Source organism: Empidonax traillii, unplaced genomic scaffold (assembly GCF_003031625.1).
Source record: "Empidonax traillii isolate 1590-97213 ecotype Southwest subspecies unplaced genomic scaffold, ASM303162v1 scaffold994:size215947, whole genome shotgun sequence".
Lineage (NCBI taxonomy): Eukaryota > Metazoa > Chordata > Aves > Passeriformes > Tyrannidae > Empidonax > Empidonax traillii.
The window spans coordinates 195,705-214,916 of NW_020956187.1; the positions used below are offsets into that span (position 1 = coordinate 195,705).

A 19,212-nucleotide genomic window follows, 5' to 3' on the forward strand; every position below is an offset into this window, starting at 1 on the left:
ATGGGGGGTGCAGGGGGATGGGGGTGCGGGGGTAAAACGGGGCAGAACGCGGGTGTTTCGGCTCTGGCCGCTCGCACTGAGCCCTCGGTGCGGGTGTGGCAGGCGGGAGTTCCGCCCTGTGCGCGGCTGGTTCGGAGGGAATCGATCCCTCGGAGCCCTGAGGTGAGACCCCCCTGCAGAGCTGCCCCAACCCTGGGAACAGCACAGGGAGGACGTGGAGCTGCTGGAGAGAGTCCAGAGGAGGCCACGGAGATGCTGCCAGGGCTGGAGCCCCTCTGCTCTGGAGCCAGGCTGGGACAGCTGGGGGGTTCACCTGGAGAAGAGAAGGCTCCAGGGAGAGCTGAGAGCCCCTTGCAGGGCCTAAAGGGGCTCCAGGAGAGCTGGAGAGGGACTGGGGACAAGGCATGGAGGGACAGGACACAGGGAATGGCTTCCCACTGCCAGAGGGCAAGGATAGATGGGATATTGGGAAGGACTTGTTGGCTGTGAGGGTGGGCAGGCCCTGGCCCAGGTTGCCCAGAGAAGCTGTGGCTGCCCCTGGATCCCTGGAAGTGTTTGAGGCCAGGCTGGACAGGGCTTGGAGCAACCTGGGCTGGTGGAACCAACCATGACAGGGGATGGGATGAACTTTAAGGTCCTTCCAACCCAAAGCATTCCAGGATTCCTCACCAGGCAGCTTCATCCTGCTGGGCCAGGTGGGTGCTGAGCCCTTTCCTGGCAGTGCCCCAGGGCTGGGGTTGTGTTGGGTGTGAGGGGTCACCGGGAGCTCTGGAAGCAGCCCATGGAAGAATTAAATGTCCAAGGGAGCATGACATTCCTGTGTGTCCCAGTACTATCCGGGATCCCTCCTGTCTTGTCCTCATTCCTATTCTCCCCACTCTTCCTGAAATGGGAATCCACTCCCATGACCCTCACACAGCAGCATCAGCCCTCCTGGAGATGGAGAGGGAACTGATTCTGCTGAAAACCTTGGGTGATTGGGTGTAATAACACATTTAGGAAGAAAATCATCATTTCCCCCCAAACAAAACCCCATGAGTTTCATACAGACGTTTCCAAGGCAACTCAGCATCTCCAGTGTGGTGCTGCCTGATCCTTCAGTTCCTCAGGATCGTGTTTTGAGTGGGAATGAAAACTAATAATATTCATGGTACCCTTCTCTTTCAGCACTTTAATTAAGGTCATATTTCACAGAGTCATGGAATGGGTTGGGTGGGAAGGGACATTAAATCTCATCTAGTGCCACCCCCTGCCATGGGCAGGGACACCTTTCCACTAGCACAGGTTGCTCCAAGCCCCCTCCAACCTGGCCTTGGACACTCCCAGGGATCAGTCTGACTTGGGAGTGCTTTTCCCCTTGGAGTCCCCGTGGATTTGGCAGAGCTAGGAGCTTTACTGGGATTTTAAGTTTTCCCTGACGGTCCCTGTTAGGATTACAAACGTTTCCCGTAGACCTGTCCTGATTTATAACAGCTTCTCTTGGAAATCTGCTTGGTGAGGGAAGGAGCAACATCTTTAGTTGCCTGCAAAGATCAGCGTCCATTTTTACTGGAATACAAAGTCATCCACAGGGAGAATTCTGGGATTTTAGTTTGGCTCCTGTGGTATCAGTGAGGAAAACCCCCTGCAGAGCTTTTCTCTACGAAACATGCAATAGTAGGATTAAAAGCTGTGTTTTATTTCATGTGGACTTAATCACTCAGGTTTTACTTCCTTGTAGTCCCACACACCTCTAGGAATATTCAGAACTTCCACAGCTGGTTGGGAATGCTGAGATGTTCCAGGATGTGTTGTTAGAGCCCCTTTAAATATTTGCAAAACCACTCAGGGTCAAGGCTGAGGTGGTTAAAATGCCCCGAGGAATTGTTTTGTTTCCCAAGGAGGGGCCTCCCCTGCTGTGCTCCTGTCCCTGTCCCTGCAGTGGGTGCCCCTGACAGGCAGACAAATGCCTCCCACCCTGAGAAACCAAGGAATTAATTAGTGGGATGGATGATTCGGGTTGCTCAACCAGATCTTGTGCCAGGAAGAATTCAGTGCCTGGGGGGCTGAGGAGGAGGAGGATGGATAAATGGCCCTGTATTCCTTTGGGATTGCTGTTTGGAATGCCTGATTCTGACACCCCTTCACCTTTTGTAATGAAATAATTTTTGTTACAGCCAGAAGAGGAGCCTAAAGAGGAAGCAGCACCAGCCAAGCCCGTGGTGGGAATCATTTACCCTCCTCCAGAGGTCAGGAATATTGTGGACAAGACTGCCAGCTTTGTAGCCAGGTAAATGACACTGTCTGGTGATTCCAGGGATTTTCATACTCCTCCTCCTCAGTGCAGCTCCAGGAGCTGAAACAAGTCACAGTCCCGTGGTTTTATGTGAAGGGATTTTAAGGTTTGAGTCTGGCCCAGTGGGACTGGAAAAGAAACAACAAAATTCTGCTGAAGAGGTGTAAGACACACTAGAGAAACTGGTGTAAAATGAATAAAATTCTTGTTAAAATGTGCAGTGTGTGGTGCAACAACCAGTAACAGGGCCTGTTCTGACTGATCAGAGGGGGAGAACAAATCCCAGCTGGAAAGGGAAGCCTTGTTATAGGTGATGGAGCCAAGAGGAGTCATGGCCATGTTTTAGTGCTGAAAGTGGTGGCTGTTGTGGGTTTAAGAGAACACATATTTAGTAAATGCTGCTCTAGTCGTAGATACTTCTTGTGTAACTCATCTCTCAAACGCTGCCAAGGAGTGTTGGCTGCCTCTGAGGATAAGGAAGGGACTGTGTTTATCCTTTGGGACTGTAAAGAGGAGGAGGTGGAGTGCCTGAACAAGACTGGGAGGTATCCAGGGAATATGAAGAGAAACACACTGTGGCAGCAGTGAATTCTCCCAAACTGCCCTAAAATAAACAGCTCGTGCTTTGGGTGGGAGGAGTGGATGGTACCTGGCCTGGGGCTCTCCTAAATGTAGCACGCCAGGGTGGTCAGTCCCTGGACAGCCTCATGGTTACCTGCTTTTTTTCCTTATGTGATATTTCTGGAACTGAAATTAGTCTTAAAATCTTGTTAGTAGAGCAAATAAAATTGGTTTGGTAAGTAACTTGTGAACTTCATCCAGTCAGTCCAGGAAATGGCTTTTGTGTGCAGCCAGGTAAGATTGTGGGACACTTGTGAGTGAGTTTTTAACTGCCTTAAGGAATATTCACGTTAGAGACAGAGTTAGGAGGAGAGATGCCTTTAAGCTGTGTGTGTCCAGCTGGCTGCTGTGCTGGGTGTGAGTTCCTGAGGGATAAACTCCTCCCACGTGCAGAGGGGCTGATGCCTCCACACATCTCGCTCTGAAAAGAGACATTTGCACTTGAGTTGATGCCCAGTCACTTCAACAATTTCTCTTCTTCCTCCCCAGAAACGGCCCAGAATTTGAGGCCCGAATTCGTCAGAATGAGATAAATAACCCAAAGTTCAACTTCCTGAACCCCAACGACCCCTACCATGCCTACTACCGGCACAAGGTCAGCGAGTTCAAGGAGGGCAAGGCCCAGGAGCCCTCAGCTGCCATCCCCAAGGTCATGCAGCAGCAGCAGAGTGCCCAGCAGCAGCTCCCACAGAAGGTGAGTGCTCCTTCCAGCACTGGGGTGAAGAACTTGGCTGCTGAGGGGCGTTGTCACAGCCTGGGGTGGAGCAGCAGGCCTGAAAGTCAAGGAGGAGGAGTTGGTTATACATTTGCCAAAAAGACAGCAGTGAGAGGCTTGGAGCTGAGCGTCTGGGGCTTTGTTTTGATGCAGATGTGCATCCTCCACGTGCTGGTAACTCAGAGTTGTGTTTGAAAGAGCCAGTATATAATTGGCCCATTTTAATTACATTTATCTGTAAGCACTGACTGGGACAGTGCTTACACTTAGTGATCGCTTGAGCTGGATGTGTTTAGGCCTCTTCCAAAGGCATCCTGAGGAGATCGGTTTGGGTTTGCTGCACACACTGTTTTGTAGAAGCATTTACTGCCAGAAGGATCAACTTCTTAAAAGATGGAGAACAAAACGCTGCTCATCTTTGTTCAGCTGTGCCTTTATATGTGCTGGGTGGGAAAAGCACATGGACTGAACCCAAGGCTTGGCATGGTCAACAGCCAGCACTGTGTGGTTCTGATGGTCCTAGAGGGTTAAAGTGAAGTCCTGATGGTTTCCAGTTTTGTTTGCTGTTGGAGCAACCTTTCTTTTATAGTATAAATACAGGGGACCAGATAGACCCTGTGCTACTGATTTTTCTCATCTGCGCAGCTGCCAGGATATCTTGACTGGTGTTGCTTTCCTGCAGCAGCTGAAGGAAAAATGTGTTCTCCTGAGTGTTTCCTAGTGGTTCCTTGCAGGAATTTGCTGAGCTGTGTCCGTTCCCCCTGCAGGTGCAGGCCCAGGTGATCCAGGAGACGGTGGTTCCGAAGGAGCCGCCCCCGGAGTTCGAGTTCATCGCGGACCCTCCGTCCATCTCCGCCTTCGACCTGGACGTGGTGAAGCTCACGGCGCAGTTCGTGGCTCGGAATGGCCGCCAGTTCCTCACTCAGCTCATGCAGAAGGAGCAGAGGAACTACCAGTTTGATTTCCTTCGCCCCCAGCACAGCCTCTTCAACTACTTCACCAAGCTGGTGGAGCAGTACACCAAGGTAGTCCCGGCAGGTTGATCCCTTCCACAGCAGGAGTGGGTTTGGAAGGCTGCTGAAGCCCTACCAACCAGCCAGGAGAGAAGTCCATCCTTTAAATCACACTCTTCAGAGTGGATATTACACTGAGCACAGCGGGGTGTCACCTAAATGCACCACACACTATTGTAATATAGTGAAAATTGTGGGGTTTTAAGTACAGAGGATAACTGGAGGCCGTAAGTGAGGTTTTTTAAGTGCAGAGATGAGCAGTAAATAATGAGAGAACTGCAGTAGAATAAATGGGACATAGCCCCGGGTGTCTGCTGGTATTTTTAGCAGTGTGGAAAGAGAATAATTGCTTTGAAGGAGGCTTTGGCACAAAGAATTATTACCAACTGTCGTGCAAAATATGTTTCAGATCTTGATCCCACCGAAGGGTTTACTCCTCAAGCTCAAGAAGGAGGCTGAAAATCCCAAGGAAGTCCTAGATCAGGTATTCCAGGAAAAATCTGCAAAATTGCTCAAGCATTTTGGTCATGTTTTGAATTTTTTCTCTTTGCATGTTTTTGGCTTGCTGGTAGCAAATATGAATATACAGAGAATGAGATGGATGTGTCACTTGAGTACAGGGGAGTGAGACTTGTAAACTACCAGCTGGTGTTGGTATTGGGGGTAGTTTTTGGCAGCACAGGGATACTGCACAACTTCCTCTCCAAGTGGTTACAGAGTGAAATCATGGAATATCCTGAGCTGGAAGGGACCCAAGAGGATCATCCAGTCCAACCCCTGGCCCTGCACAGCCCCATCCCCAAGAGTCACCCCCTGTGCCCCAGAGGATCATCCAAACCCTCCTGCAGCTCTGGCAGCCTTGGGGCTGTGCCCACTGCCCTGGGGAGCCTGTTCAGTGCCAACCACCCTCTGGGGGAAGAACCTTTTGCTGAGATCCACCCTGAGCCTGCCCTGACACAGCTCCAGCTGTTCTTCATTTCATTTGTAATCCATGGGGAGTTGACTGATGGTTCCTGTCTGACAGTGTGTGCTCCGTGTCTGCTCCTGCAGGTGTATTACAGAGTGGAGTGGGCCAAGTTCCAGGAGCGAGAAAGGAAGAAGGAAGAGGAGGAGAAGGAGAAGGAACGTGTTGCTTATGCCCAGATTGATTGGCATGACTTTGTGGTTGTGGAAACAGTTGACTTCCAGCCCAGTGAGCAAGGTACTGATGTTTTATGCATTGTAACCTCTATGAAACTGCCCCCTTTGAGCAGGGGACATGTTCTGAAGTGTCATTTTTAGACAGACATTGGGTTTTACTGCCTTTTATCCTGCAGGGATGAAAGGAAAAGCCTTACAGTGACAGTTTGCTGGGCTGTTGGTTCTTTCTGGTGTGTCCATTTCCCTCTTCCACCAGGACAGCAGAGCTTGTCCCACTTTCTAGTACTGTTACCATTTCTAATTCACTTCATGTGTCGTGTGGGTTTTGGTCTGTATAGATTCACCTCCCCTTCTGCATCCCTTGGCTCCCAGGGATTTTGATGCCACTGCTTTTCATTCAAGAAACTGGTATTTTTGTCTGTTCGTAGAGCAAAGGAATGGGATAGAGAAACAGAGAATCTGTTTTCTGCATTGTAGGGAATTTCCCTCCTCCCACCACTCCGGAAGAGTTGGGAGCTCGAATCCTGATCCAAGAGCGTTACGAGAAGTTTGGGGAAAGTGAGGAGGTAGAGATGGAGGTGGAGTCAGATGAGGAAGATGAAAAGCAAGAGAAAACGGATGAGCCCCCAGCCCAGCTGGATCAGGACACACAAGTGCAGGATATGGATGAGGTAACTGACCCATAGAATCAGCATTGCTTTTGTCGCCCACAGTTGGTGTGGTTTGGGATGCTCTTCACTTGCACTGTAAGAAGTTCTTCACTTTCTTGAGGAAATGAAATTTCCCTCTGATGAAATCTCAAAACAACCTGCTTCTGCTGGAATATGTTTTTTTTTTTTATGTTTCCCATGACAATACAAGTCCCAAGAGAGAAATCCAGTGATTTTTTCACCCAGTGGTGCGGACTTTATGTTTCTCCAATTAAGTCTCTTCAGGCTTTTTTCTGCCCAGAGCCTGGAACATTGACAGATGACTCATTTCAGACTCTGCCCACCATAAGCTGTTTTTCTGGTAACAGGGAACAAGAGTGTGGTTAACCGTAAGCCCCTGCTTGCCAGGCTGTTGTAATGTGGAAGCTGAGGAGTATTTGCTTCCTCTTCTGGGTGTGCTGAATTTCTGGATCGTGGTTATCCGGAGGAGCCACTGCCATAGGTGTCCAGAGCCAAAACAGCTCCATTGCTCCGGAGCTGCATGATCCATTCTCCCAGTGCTGTGTAGGATTTTATGCCTCTCAGATCTGTATTCGACTGCTGGAATTTGGTTATGATTTTTGTTTTCTTTTAAATAAGGGCTCAGATGATGAAGATGAAGGTCAGAAGGTTCCTCCTCCTCCAGAAACCCCGATGCCACCCCCTCTTCCTCCCACACCGGATCAGGTCATCGTGCGGAAGGATTATGATCCCAAAGGTAAATCCAACTAGTGGGAAAAAAAAAAACAAAACCTTTATTTCTTCCTGAATAATCACAACCCATTTGTTTCTGGACTGCACCAACACTGTGGTTTTGCTTTCCTAGCCTCAAAACCATTACCACCTGCTCCGGCTCCGGATGAGTATTTGGTTTCTCCCATCACTGGAGAGAAAATTCCGGCCAGTAAGATGCAGGAGCACATGAGGATCGGCCTCCTGGATCCACGGTGGCTGGAGCAGCGCGACAGATCCATCCGGGAGAAGCAGAGTGACGACGAGGTCTATGCCCCAGGTCAGCTGTGCACTGACTGACAGGGTTTGCTGGGTGAGGGCTGTGAGCACAGCCCCTCTCTGCCCCCAGGTCCCACTGACAGGGACAATCTGAATTGATTGGGATGCCCTTAATGTGCTGATTATTGAATACATTTGTCATTAGTACATTGAAACCTTTTATAAAGTTAAACCTACATAGCTGTTGCTGGCCAGGATCTTTTTAAAGAGAAAGAAGGGGCCAAGAGTTGGACTTTGATGTTCCTTGTGGGTCCCTTCCAGTGACCATAAAAAAAGCAGCACTCAGCTATTAAGTACCAAATAATTGAAAGATCAGTTACAGAGGCTTGATCATGTTTGGTTATATCTCTGGAGATAAGAATTGCTGGTTTTTTCTCAGGTTTGGATATTGAGAGCAGCCTGAAGCAGCTGGCAGAGCGCCGTACCGATATCTTCGGTGTAGAAGAGACTGCCATCGGTAAAAAGATCGGTGAAGAGGAAATCCAGAAACCAGAGGAAAAGGTAGAGTAGGAACTGGGTTTTTTAACAGGTCCCTGTATTGTGAATGCTCAGAGTTCTTGCTGTCAAGCTGCTCTCTGGATTTCTTTGCAGTCTGACCAGGTTGGGGTTATTCTGATTTATTTTGTCTCCTCAGGTGACCTGGGATGGCCACTCGGGCAGCATGGCCCGCACACAACAGGCTGCTCAGGCCAACATCACTCTCCAAGAGCAAATCGAAGCCATTCACAAGGCCAAGGGCCTGGTGCCAGAGGATGACAGCAAGGAGAAGATCGGGCCCAGCAAACCCAACGAGATCCCCCAGCCACCCCCTCCTTCCTCAGCCTCCAATCCCCCCGCCAGCGCTCAGCCCATCACGTCCGTGCCTCGTCCGCCCACCGTGAGTGTTTGGGCTTCCAGAAGCCAGTTACTGGGCTGTGGTTAATTAGGAGGGAGTCCTGAGGAAGGGCAGGGGTTTTAATAGCAGGTGCTGACATGGAAGGGGATACTGTGGGAAGTTCATGGTTTAAGAGTAGTTTGGAAACGTGGCAGGAACCTTAGTGAACACAATGTTAAAAATGGAAAATAGTGCTTGGGTTTTTTTATCCTTAGAGGTATCAAAAAGACTTGGATCAGCTGGGCAGGGGAAAAACCTGGGCAGTGGGATCTTGGAGGCAGAGAGTGTGGCTAACAAAGGATGGGTGGGGGCCTTTGTAGGTGCAAAGTGATATAGGACAAAAGCAGCTCCAGGTAAGGAACGTTCCCAGGTGACTCAGTGCCAGTGTTCCTGCCCCAAGGGATCTGCTGTGTGACTCCCAAATAGCAATTTTAAAAAAGAAACAAAGTGCCTGGAGGTCTGATCCTGGAGTGGGTAGGGAATGAGGAACCATTTAATCTGTTAATGAGGCTTCTGCGCCTGTTCAGGACAGCTTGGGCTGCCCATATGGTGGGGCCATGAAGGCTCCCAGCAAGTCTGTGGCCAGCAGAACCTGTGTCCCTGGATATTTGCATCAGGATTGTGACCAGCACTGGGCACTCCTGCTCGCACCTGCTGAGGAAGTTCCCCCTCTGTCTCCCCAGATGCCCCCTCCTGTCCGTGCCGCCGTGGTCTCTGCCGTTCCGGTCATGCCTCGGCCCCCGATGACGTCCGTGGTCCGGCTGCCTCCGGGCTCCGTCATAGCCACCCCGATGCCCCCCATCATCCACACCCCCCGGATCAACGTGGTGCCCATGCCCCCCTCTGCTCCCCCCATCATGAGCCCCCGCCCGCCCCCCATGATCGTACCCACAGGTCAGTGACATCCACTTTTCCTGGGTAATAACGTGGGCTTGGAGGGTTTCTCCTTCTGTGCCCTGCTGCTGGTGTGTGTAACTGGGAACGTGACATTCGGGGTTTTGGGGTGTTTGATAGGGCTTATCTCGTATTGCTTTTGGGCTCGAGGCTCCTCCTGAACCATGAAATACAGGGAGTTCTTTGTCCCCTGGGAGCCTGCCCGGGTGAAAATTAAGAATCCAGGGTAAAGAGGAGCTGCCAGCACCCCAGCGGGTGTTGGAGCTCCTCACAGAAGCTGCTGCTGCAGGAGCAAAAGCTCTTTGCTGGCCCCTTCCCTCATTAGGTGCTTTGAAGTTAAAAAGCACAATGCAAACATAAAGTCTTCGGTTTTTTTCTCCTTCTTTTCTTTCCTAACTGGAGGAGCTGGCACCGCTGCATGCCAAACTGAGAGCGTGTTCTTTTTTTTGCAAGATCTGCAGGAAGCTCTCATGCCTTGTTATCTTTTCCTGGACTGCTTCCCAATATGAGCTCTCCGAATGTTTGAAGTCCGCATGTTTTGCTGTTGGTTGTAACTTCCTCCATGTATTGTGGCATTTATTTTCAGCCTTTGCTGCTCTGCTAAAAGCATTTTTTGTGTGAGGGGGTGTTTGCTGCGTGCTCAGTGGGTGACTGTGGATTGTGCTGTGTCCCCCCCATCCCATTCCAGCGTTTGTCCCGGCGCCTCCCGTGGCTCCGGTTCCGTCCCCGGCGCCGATGCCTCCCGTTCACCCCCCACCACCCATGGAGGATGAACCAGTCTCCAAGAAACTCAAGAGTGAGGATAGTCTGATTCCAGAGGAGGAATTCCTGCGCAGGAACAAGGTAAACACCTGTGGGGCAGAGCCCTGACGCCCCTGGGCTGTTCTCCTTTGCCCAGAGAGGCTGTAAAGTCAATTCCCTGCACAGAGACGGGCTGATGTGCAAAAATATCTGGCAAGGGAGGGACTTCCCGAGGTGGCTCCTTCCTTGTGTCGTTCCTGAGCAAACCAAACTGCTTTGTATCTTACTGGAAAAAGCTACACACAAGAGCTGAGTGGGATAGTACTCTTCTGTAATTAAGGGCAGTGAGAGGCAGGTTGTAATGTAAAGAAGAACTAAAGCTGCTAATAAGCTTTTAAAGAGAGGAGGGCTAAGCTGGAGATGCAATGAGATTAGAGTATCAATGCCAGCATGATAGTAGGGTAATGTGGTGTATTCCATAACAAGGTGAGCTAAATGTGAGCCTGAATTCCTTCCTTCCTGTTGCAAGAGGAGTTTTAAGTCCTTTAAGAAGGCCCGTTTGGTTTTCCTGGGCATATTTAAACTAAACAACAGAGGAGAGATTTAGATGGGATGTTGGGAAGGAATTCCTCCCTGTGAGGGTGGGCAGGCCCTGGCACAGGTTACCCAGAGAAGCTGTGGCTGCCCCTGGATCCCTGGAAATGTCCAAGGCCAGGTTGGACAGGGTTTGGAGCAACCTGGGCTAGTGGATGGTTTCCCTGCCCATGGCAGGGGGTGGAATGAGATGGGCTTTAAGGTCCTTTCCAGCCCCAAACAGTCTGGAATTCTGTGATTCCATGTGCACAGGGAAGCTGTCTCCTGTTTAATACTTCACACGTTCACTCTGTGATGCTGTGAGTGCATGTAATGCTCAGTGAGTGGCACAGAAAAGGAAGGACTAAGGAGAGAAATCCAACTAAATGTTTTATTTTGGGAGCAGTGGAGTAACTTTCCCAGTGCTGAAGCAAATACATTTCAGTGTGTTTACCAAGAAGCTGAGATATGTGAGTAGCTTGGGGAATAAACACTGAGTGTGGTGCTCTGTTATCACAGCCCTGAGCTCTGTGCCTGTGAGAGACATTAATTATCTGTGTTTCCCACAGGGCCCAGTCACGGTCAAAGTCCAGGTTCCCAACATGCAGGACAAGACGGAATGGAAGCTGAACGGCCAAGTGCTGGTGTTCACCCTGCCCCTCTCAGACCAGGCACGTAGCTCATTAACCTGCCCTGCTCCCCGTGCTCCCTGTGGGAGCAGCAGGAGCCCTGCATGGCAGGGTGGGAGCTCTGCCTGCTCCCAGCTCCAGCCCTGTGGGGCTGCGTGGCTGGGGAGCAGGAGTGGCTGTGCAGCAGGACACAAGCACTGAGAGAGCCCTTTGATGTCCCCAGGTGTCTGTTATAAAGGTTAAGATCCACGAGGCCACAGGGATGCCAGCTGGGAAGCAGAAGCTGCAGTATGAGGTGGGTATAAGCCCTTCAGATTCAGTTTGTTACCTTAGTGTTCTCTCACACACAAAACTTCCTGCAAAGAAAAATCGCGGTGTGCAATTTAATGCACACTGGGAATAGCAGAGGGAATGTTTTTGCTGCCTGCACAGCACACCTGGTGACAGGATTGCTTGCTGTTACAGCAGGACAGGCTTTCAGTAGGTGACATCAGCAGATCTTCATGTTGTTGCTGCTGCACGAGTCCTCCAAACTTGATGTGGCTTTCTCTGAAACGAGCCTGTTGTTTTATGAGGGTTTTTGTGACATTTAGCTGCAGCAGCCTGCTCCCACAGCTCTGCCGTGCGCTCCGGGAGGTGGGCGAGCCTTGGAACCCTGGCAGCTCTGAGCAGGCTCTCTCCAAAACACGGCAGGGACGAGCTCACTCTCACTCTCTCTCTTCCTCCCGAGGCTGGAGCTGTCAGAAAGGCCCCGTTCCTTTTTAATGACTTGTTTCCAGTCATGCATGTGCCCAGGCAGGCACAACCTGCTGCCTAAGCAGTGAACTTTGTGCACTTATCTCCTCAAGAGTTCATCTGTGGGCAGATACTCTGTTAACCCTTAACGAGAAAGGAAGCTGAGCTGGTTATTTTTAAGGAGAAAAAAAAAAAAAAAAGGTGTGTGGAGTAGAGCCTGAGTAACTTCACTTGTGGTGACTCCTGATCTCTGTGTTGTAGGAGCCACACTGTCTTTGTTGGCTGTGCTCATGCATTGTTCCACTGGTCTAGTTGAAGGTCCCTTCCAACCCAAACCATTCCAGGATTCTATACCTGACTCCTCCGGTGTCCATCCTGGCCACCTGGATCTCTCCAGGGTCTTCAGAACCTGCAGTGTTCTGTTCCCAGCATACAGCCAGGAAAGCTCCATCTGGGTGGGATTTTGTGGGAAAGGTTGCTGCTCTGACTTCTTTTTGGTGTGGTTTTTTTTTTTTTCCTTTTCTCCTCCCCTCAGGGCATCTTCATCAAGGATTCCAACTCTCTGGCTTATTACAACATGACGAGTGGCTCTCTGATTCACCTGGCACTCAAAGAGAGAGGAGGCAGGAAGAAATAGGAGCCGTGGAGCGCTGAGATGTAATGTGTCCGTGTTGTAACCCCGACCCTCCCAACCCTTCTCCCACTCCAGCCTTTTCAGGGCTGCACCCACTGCCCCCAGCTCTAGTTTGAACCCCAGTTCAGGTTGTTGCTGAGGGAGGGGAAGCTGATGGAGCCTGAACTGTGTCAGTGTAGTGAGTAGTGTGTAGCGATCGATGCTTTGCTCGAGTGCCGGCTCTCCCTTGAATCCCCTCGGGAAGCAACATCAAGGTCATGCCCAGCTTAGTCTAGATCCATCTTTGGGGGATTTACACAGGCCAGGAGCATCATCTGTCTGCCCTCAGCACTCGCTGCTTCATTTAACGTCCTGCTAATTGAAAACTTCTCCACACACTTACTAAACTCCTTGTTCTTGTTCTTTCCCTGTCTCGGGTCTCGCGCTGACCCTGACTTGGGAATTTTTCCTCCCTCGGCTTTACTGTGCGTGGCTGTTCTGTGATAAAGGAGATCTGGGTCTGCTCTGGACAGCCTGTGATTTGTTTTAATAAACATGCAGCTCTCCCTCCTTGGATTTGGGGTTTTTAATAGAGATGTGCCTGGTTTCGCAGCACTCGGATGGGGAAATATGTTGGATTTGTAATTAAGCAGTTTACGATAGGAAATCCTCTTATTTTCTAGGAAAAGCTGCAAGAAAATGGGTTTGTTGAAGTTTCTGTGGTCTTTCTCAGTCATTCCTGAGTGTGAGCCATGCCTGTGTGTGAGGGGGGAAAAAATACTCTGAACTTAGCAAGAATTTTATTGGAAAAAGTGATTTACACTTATATCCTGCAGCTGGAATCTCTTGGATCTGGAGAGCACATGTGTCCGGAAAACAGATGATTCCTGGGCCTTCAGTCAGAGCTGTTTGATAGAAACACAACACAGCAAAGTTAGTCCATGTAATCTGGTGCCCAGGTAGAGGAGGTGGGTGTCTGGGATTTGGGTACCTGTGGCTTTTTGGGAGAACCCAAAGCCATGGATTTATTATTATATATTTTTAGCAGTGGTCAGGCAGTGCAGAGACATCCTGTTTACCTTATCCTGTGCTTAGGGAGAGAGGGATGAAGCAGGAGGGAAGAGCCAGCATCCTCCTGGTCCCGGTGTGCTCCTCTGGGATCCAGAGGAAGCCCTGTGGCTGTGGGGAAGGGGCTGGCACTGGCCCAGCCCAGGTGGCCCAGCTGTTGTCCCTGACAGGTCCCCACGTGTCCCTGGCACAGCCTGCTCCCATCCCTGCTGCAGGACTCCAAACTGGGAGAACAGGGACAGGTTGGAAGGGGGTGGGTGGTGGATGCGGGGTGCTCCTGCCCCACAGGAAAGTGGGATAATCACTTCCCTTTTGCTTTAAAAGCCAGACAATAGGTACAGCCCAGGAGAAAACACTCGGCAGCCAGTGGGGTTTTCCAGAGCCGGTACTAAAAAAACTGCCAAGAGAGCTTCAAAATGGAGAAGTTGTGTGTTTGTATCCGGGGCTGGGGCTGTGCTGAAGATCACCCTGCCTTCCTTGTCCCATTGTGCTCCGAGTGTGGTGCCTGTGGAGTTCTCTGGGATGGCTGTTCCCTCCACATCCTGGTGCTTTGGTGACATTTTCAGCCAAGCCCCTTTGCCAGCCTGGCTGTGCTGAGCTCCCAGTACTCTGAGCAGGAAAACTTCCCACTGGAAATCCCTGGCATGGAGCCTTGCCAGCCTGTTTCCAGCTAAATCCAACGGATGGATGTTGTAACAGGCTCTGTGTGTGGATATCTGGTACAGAACAACTGCTATCTGAGCCTTCCACTTCCCACTCCAGTGGGAAGGACCGGCAGGGCCCAGCTGCCAGAAAAATCTGGAAGTAGGTTGAGTTGTTGCCCATTTTAAGGAGCCTCATTCCCTCTTCCTTTGGCCTCCTGGCTGCACTAACCCCCCATGTTGTGCTGCCAGAGGGGTGAAGTGGAGCGCTGGGCTCTGGGAGAAGCATCTGGAGGTGGGATGGACCTGCCCCCGGAAAACTTCACCCAGGACAGGTCCCAACACATCCCAGTTTCCTATAAATCCATTGGTGTGTGATTTTTGGGAGAGCCAGGCCGGTTTTACCTGTCCAGGGTGCCATGGATGGGGTGACACGGCCATGGTCACCTGAAGGGCAGGGACAGCTCCGGAGTGGGAAACACATCTCCCCAGTGCCCCATCCCAGTATTCGCCCAGTGCAACCCTAGTTCAGCCCCAGTGCTGTCCCAGCACAACCATCCCGCAGTGCCAGTATCCAGCCTCCCTGGAGTCCTGGTACCATCCCAATACAGCCCCAGTGCAACCCCACTATGGCTCAGGCTGGTCCCAGTACAGTCCCAGTAAAGCTTCACTGTGGCTCGGACTGGTCCCAGTATGGTTCCAGTACAGCCCCTCTGTGCCTCATATTGGTCCCAGTACAGCCCCAATACAGCCCCGCAGTGTCCCTACTGGTCCCAGTCCAGCCCCGCAGTGTCCCATACTGGTCCCAGCGTGGCCCATACTGGTCCCAGTCGCTCGCCCCCAGCGATCCCCACCGTTCTCGCCCGTGGCCCCGCCCCTGGCTGACACCCGCCGGCGTTTGACGGACAGCTCCCCGCCGCCCTCTGCACCAATCAGCGCCGTGGGCGGGCCCTCCCCGCAGCCGTCCCCGCGGCCGATTGGTGCCCGCACGGCTCCCGCCCAATGGCGTCGGGGCGGGGGCGGGCCCGGGGCGGGGCGTGGCCGCCGCCGTGTCCCGGCATGGCGGAGCGGCCGCGCCGCCGCTGAGGCGCCGCCATGGCCAAGAGCCGCGGGGGCGGCGGGCCCAGCTCGCCCGGCGGCCGCAGCCTGGCGGGCACCCGCGAGAGCCTCGCCGACCCCGGCGGCGACGAGCTCAGCTCGCTCGGCTCCGACTCCGAGATCAACGGCGGCGGCCCCGAGGAGCGGCGCGTCGACAAGTTCGGGTTCATCGTGGGCAGCCGCGGCGCCGAGGGGACGTGAGTGGGGGCTGTGAGGGGGGCCGGGGCCGTGAAGGGCGGGGGGCGAGGGGCGCCGGGGCACGGAGGAGCCGCCCCCGGCCCGGTCCGGCCCGCCCCGGCCGCTCGGCCCCCGCAGGGCTGGGCCTGGGGCTGGGCTGGGCTGGGCCGGGCCCGCCGCGCTCTCCCCGCCCCGGGGGGGTTTGTCCCCGCCACCCCCGGGCTCGGAACGGGGCCCGGGTCGGGCATCGCCCCTGCCCGCAGCAGAGGCCGCGGCAGCCGGGATGTGAACAAGGGAGTGAGGCTGGGAGAGCTGGGAATGATCAGCCTGGGGAAGAGAAGGCTTCAGGGAGACCTTGGAGCCCCTTGCGGGGCCTAAAGGGGCTCCGGGAGAGCTGGAGAGGGACTGGGGACAAGGCATGGAGGGACAGGACACAGGGAATGGCTTCCCACTACCAGAGGGCAGGGAGAGATGGGCTATTGGGAAGGAATTCCTGACTGTGAGGGTGGTGAGACCCTGGCCCAGGTTTCCCAGAGAAGCTGTGGCTGCCCCTGAATCTCTGGAAGTGTCCAAAGCCAGGTTGGACAGGGCTTGGAGCAACCTGGGCTAGTGGAAGGTGTCCCTGCAGATAGGAATGCGATGAGTTTAAGGTCCCTTCCATCCCAAACCATTCCATGATGCTCTGATGATTCCGTGAAGAGCCTCAAAAGCTGCTCCATCTCCTCTAATCTCTCCTGCTCCAGTAAGGGGGAAGGGCTGGGAAGTGCTGTCCATCCCACTCGGGATCCGGGAGGTGCCAGCACACCAGGGTCAGTGTCTAGTCACCTCCGAGTGCTGATCCTTGTGGATTTTTGGGCAGTGTCAAGCCAAGGAGGCCAGGCCATGGTGCCCTCCCAGGGACCCGCTGTCAGTAGCTCTGGTGAAGGCTCTGTGGCCCCGCTCCGGGGAGGAAGCCCTGGAGGAAGTGAGGCTCCCCCAGAGGCGCTGGGCCCCAGGGCGGTGCTGACACCCAGGAATGTGCTGCCGTCAAGCTGGTTCAGCGGCGTATTTGGTGTTTGGTGTTTGCCTTCCTGGCCCTGCTTTCACAGCTACGCCCAGAGAAGGCTGGGGTGACAGCGGGGATGGCGCGTGGCAGCCGCCTCCTCTCCTGCCAGGACATCGCCTGGAGCGGGTCTGGGATCTGCCCCCCGCCGTGCTCTGTGCCCATGCCTTGCTTTCCCTGTCTGTGAGGAGCACAGTGTTCACCCCCACAAGCCTTTGGGTGTTCCTGAGCTGGTCTGTGGGGTGAAAAGACACTCAGAGTTGGATTGTTGTCTCTGGGCAAGGTGCATCGCTCTGGGTGATAAACCTTGTCCCTTGACACCGCAGGATTGGAGTTGCCTCTCCTTCCCAAGGTGCTGTGCTCTGTCCTGGCCCCACACCGCGTTTAGGGGACACTTGTTCTGGCTGTTGTCCCTCTGGCTGTCCCTGGGGTGGGTGTCCCTGTCCCTGGGGTCCAGCAGGCAGCAGGGTGCTGACAGTGTGGTGGCTGCAGTCCCTGGGGACTGAGCCCTGCAGGTGTACTGGGGTCCAATCCTGCCCCGCTCCAGGGCTTGCATCCACTCGCAGATGTCCCAGTAGCAGATGAGCGGGAATACGAGTGGCTGGCAGAGTTGGGGTCCCTCTAGCTGGAAGGGGTAGCACAGGGAGGGCACATGGGGTGTCCCAGCATCTGGGGAGGGTCTGGGGGCACTGGGGAGGGCGATGTCCCCCCCAGCAAGGATGCAGAGGAGCGCATTCCTGGCGTAGGGCATCCCGCCTCTTCCCAGCCTGGGTGCCCTCACCACGTCCTCCCGCCTCGGCCATATGAAACGCAGCTGGTCCTCGCTCTGTGCCCGCTGCCAAGCAGCCATCAGCTGGGAACAGCTTCCAGTCTGGGCTGGCCGGGCTCCAGCAGGCCCACAGCCAGCTCCTGTATCCAGCATCCCGCGCTCCCGAGCTTCCCACGCCTCGCGCAGCCCCGGCTGGAGGCCAGTGCTCCCTCCATCCCCGTGCCGGGCCTGGGGAGGGTGGGGATCCAGGCGAAGCAGATCCCTTGGGAGCGGGTTTGCTCTCAGAACAATCGCCCTCGCCCCGTCCCTGCCACGGCAGTGGGTGGGACGTGGTAGGGAAGGGCTGGGCAGGGAGCAGGGCAGTGCTGCCAGCTGGATGTGGCTCTGGATGTGGCTCTGGAAGCGCTGTGCCGCTCGCTTTCCGGCTCTGAACGTGGAGAGGGATCTGGGAGGAGGCAGGGCCTGCGTGTCCTGCACTGCAGCTGGGTGCTGGAGGATGCTCAGCACCCAGGCCATTGTCCTTGAGTCCTCAGCAAGGATCTGGCTGTTCCTGGGCTTGGTGCAGCCGCAGGGGAGTGTGGAGCAGAGCCTGCGAAGGCATTGGCTCGTTACTGATGGCTTGAAGGAGCTTCTGCTCCTCTTGGATGTCCCTGCCTGGGGCCTGCCCGAGCTGCCTGTGACCTGTCCCTGCACAGAGGTGGTGCCGGGCGGGGGTTGGAGGCCATGGTGCTGGCTTTGGCATCACAGCAGCATCCCCCCTGCCTCTGCAGCGTTAAATTGGATTCCCTGGCTGGGCTGAGTCGTTCTGGAAAACACTCCCCTCCCTCCTGAGGGACCCTGGGCTGGGCTCGGCGCCGGGCTGGAGCGGTGCCAGGCGCTGGGAGCACGGCGTGGCTGGGGCTGTGCGGTGACACGGTGCTTATGGCCCTGGCTGTCTCTGTGTGCAGCCGCGGGGATCCAGCTCGCTCGTGGCTCCGGATGTGCCCCCTGCTCCTCACCTTCCTAGCGTGTCCCTGGGGATGCTGAGGCTCTCGGCGTGTGCAGTGCAGGCTGCTCCCAAGGGGTTTGAGCCGCTGCTCTGGCACGGGGATTTCGCGGGTGACAAGCGCTTCCGGCAGCTGCCAAAACGCCGGTGCTGCCGAGTGTGTCCCGGCCGCTCTCTGAGCCTTGGGAGGTGCAGCCAGCTGGGCATGGAGGTCACCCAGGGTGCTGGGGAGGACAGGAGAGGGCTGGGCACTGCACTGACCAGCCTCTTCCTCCCCATCCCACAGGCTGGAGGAGGTCCCCTTAGAGGTGCTCCGACAACGGGAGTCCAAGTGGCTGGATATGCTCAACAACTGGGACAAATGGATGGCCAAGAAACACAAGAAGGTAAGTGACAGCCATGTCCCCCCCAGGAGGTGTCAGGGAGGGACAGCCAGGCACAGCAGTGTCCCTTCGGGGCAGCCTGGTGTCACTGGGACCCCGCAGACAGACGTCTGGATGCCTGTGGATGATGCTGCTGGCTTGAGTGGGCTGTTTTCTCCCTGTGGAAGTTGGAACTTGGAGGGGCTGAGTGGTCCCCGAGCCAGCCTGCTCCTTCCTCTGACTGTTCCCTGCCGGGCTGGAGCCTTCCTAGGGCTTCTTTGGCTGCCTGCAGGCAGCCATGGGAATTGTTTGCTCATGGAAACTTCTGTTCTGAGCATCTTGTAGACCAAAAAAAGCTCCGTGTAGGAAATGTCTGAGCCTGATGCATGTGACACTGGTCTGTGAGCTGGAGTCCCTGGGAGACTCCTGGTGGGGTGGCTCTGGCTTGGCCCGTTGGTGCTTCCTGACCCCTGAGCCTGTGGATGGGGCAGCAAGTCCTGGGTTGCTGTGCTGCTTCTACCTTCTTCCCCTCACTGGTAGAGCCTCC

At 54.2% G+C, this 19,212-nt stretch overlaps 2 protein-coding genes across 2 annotated transcripts in view; both read left to right on the forward strand.

Annotated features, from left to right (window-relative positions):
* Positions 1–13,099, forward strand: part of SF3A1 (splicing factor 3a subunit 1) — a 13,572-nt gene extending 473 nt beyond the window's left edge. The window contains exons 2-16 of the mRNA XM_027903852.1: positions 2,157–2,269; positions 3,386–3,590; positions 4,379–4,636; positions 5,034–5,108; positions 5,675–5,825; positions 6,242–6,435; positions 7,054–7,171; positions 7,280–7,465; positions 7,844–7,965; positions 8,099–8,341; positions 9,022–9,232; positions 9,921–10,075; positions 11,116–11,217; positions 11,399–11,470; positions 12,446–13,099. Coding sequence (XP_027759653.1) covers positions 2,157–2,269; positions 3,386–3,590; positions 4,379–4,636; positions 5,034–5,108; positions 5,675–5,825; positions 6,242–6,435; positions 7,054–7,171; positions 7,280–7,465; positions 7,844–7,965; positions 8,099–8,341; positions 9,022–9,232; positions 9,921–10,075; positions 11,116–11,217; positions 11,399–11,470; positions 12,446–12,547 — 2,307 coding nt within the window. The 3' untranslated portion in view covers positions 12,548–13,099. The remainder of the gene's footprint in view (positions 1–2,156; positions 2,270–3,385; positions 3,591–4,378; positions 4,637–5,033; positions 5,109–5,674; positions 5,826–6,241; positions 6,436–7,053; positions 7,172–7,279; positions 7,466–7,843; positions 7,966–8,098; positions 8,342–9,021; positions 9,233–9,920; positions 10,076–11,115; positions 11,218–11,398; positions 11,471–12,445) is intronic.
* Positions 13,100–15,299: 2,200 nt separating this feature from the next.
* LOC114068021 (TBC1 domain family member 10A-like) lies at positions 15,300–18,689 on the forward strand (the record flags this gene model as incomplete). Its single annotated transcript, XM_027903846.1, has 2 exons — positions 15,300–15,527; positions 18,590–18,689. Coding segments are annotated over exons 1-2 (300 nt in total), but the record flags the coding sequence as incomplete, so codon positions are not given.
* Between the last annotated feature and the right edge of the window lie 523 nt (positions 18,690–19,212).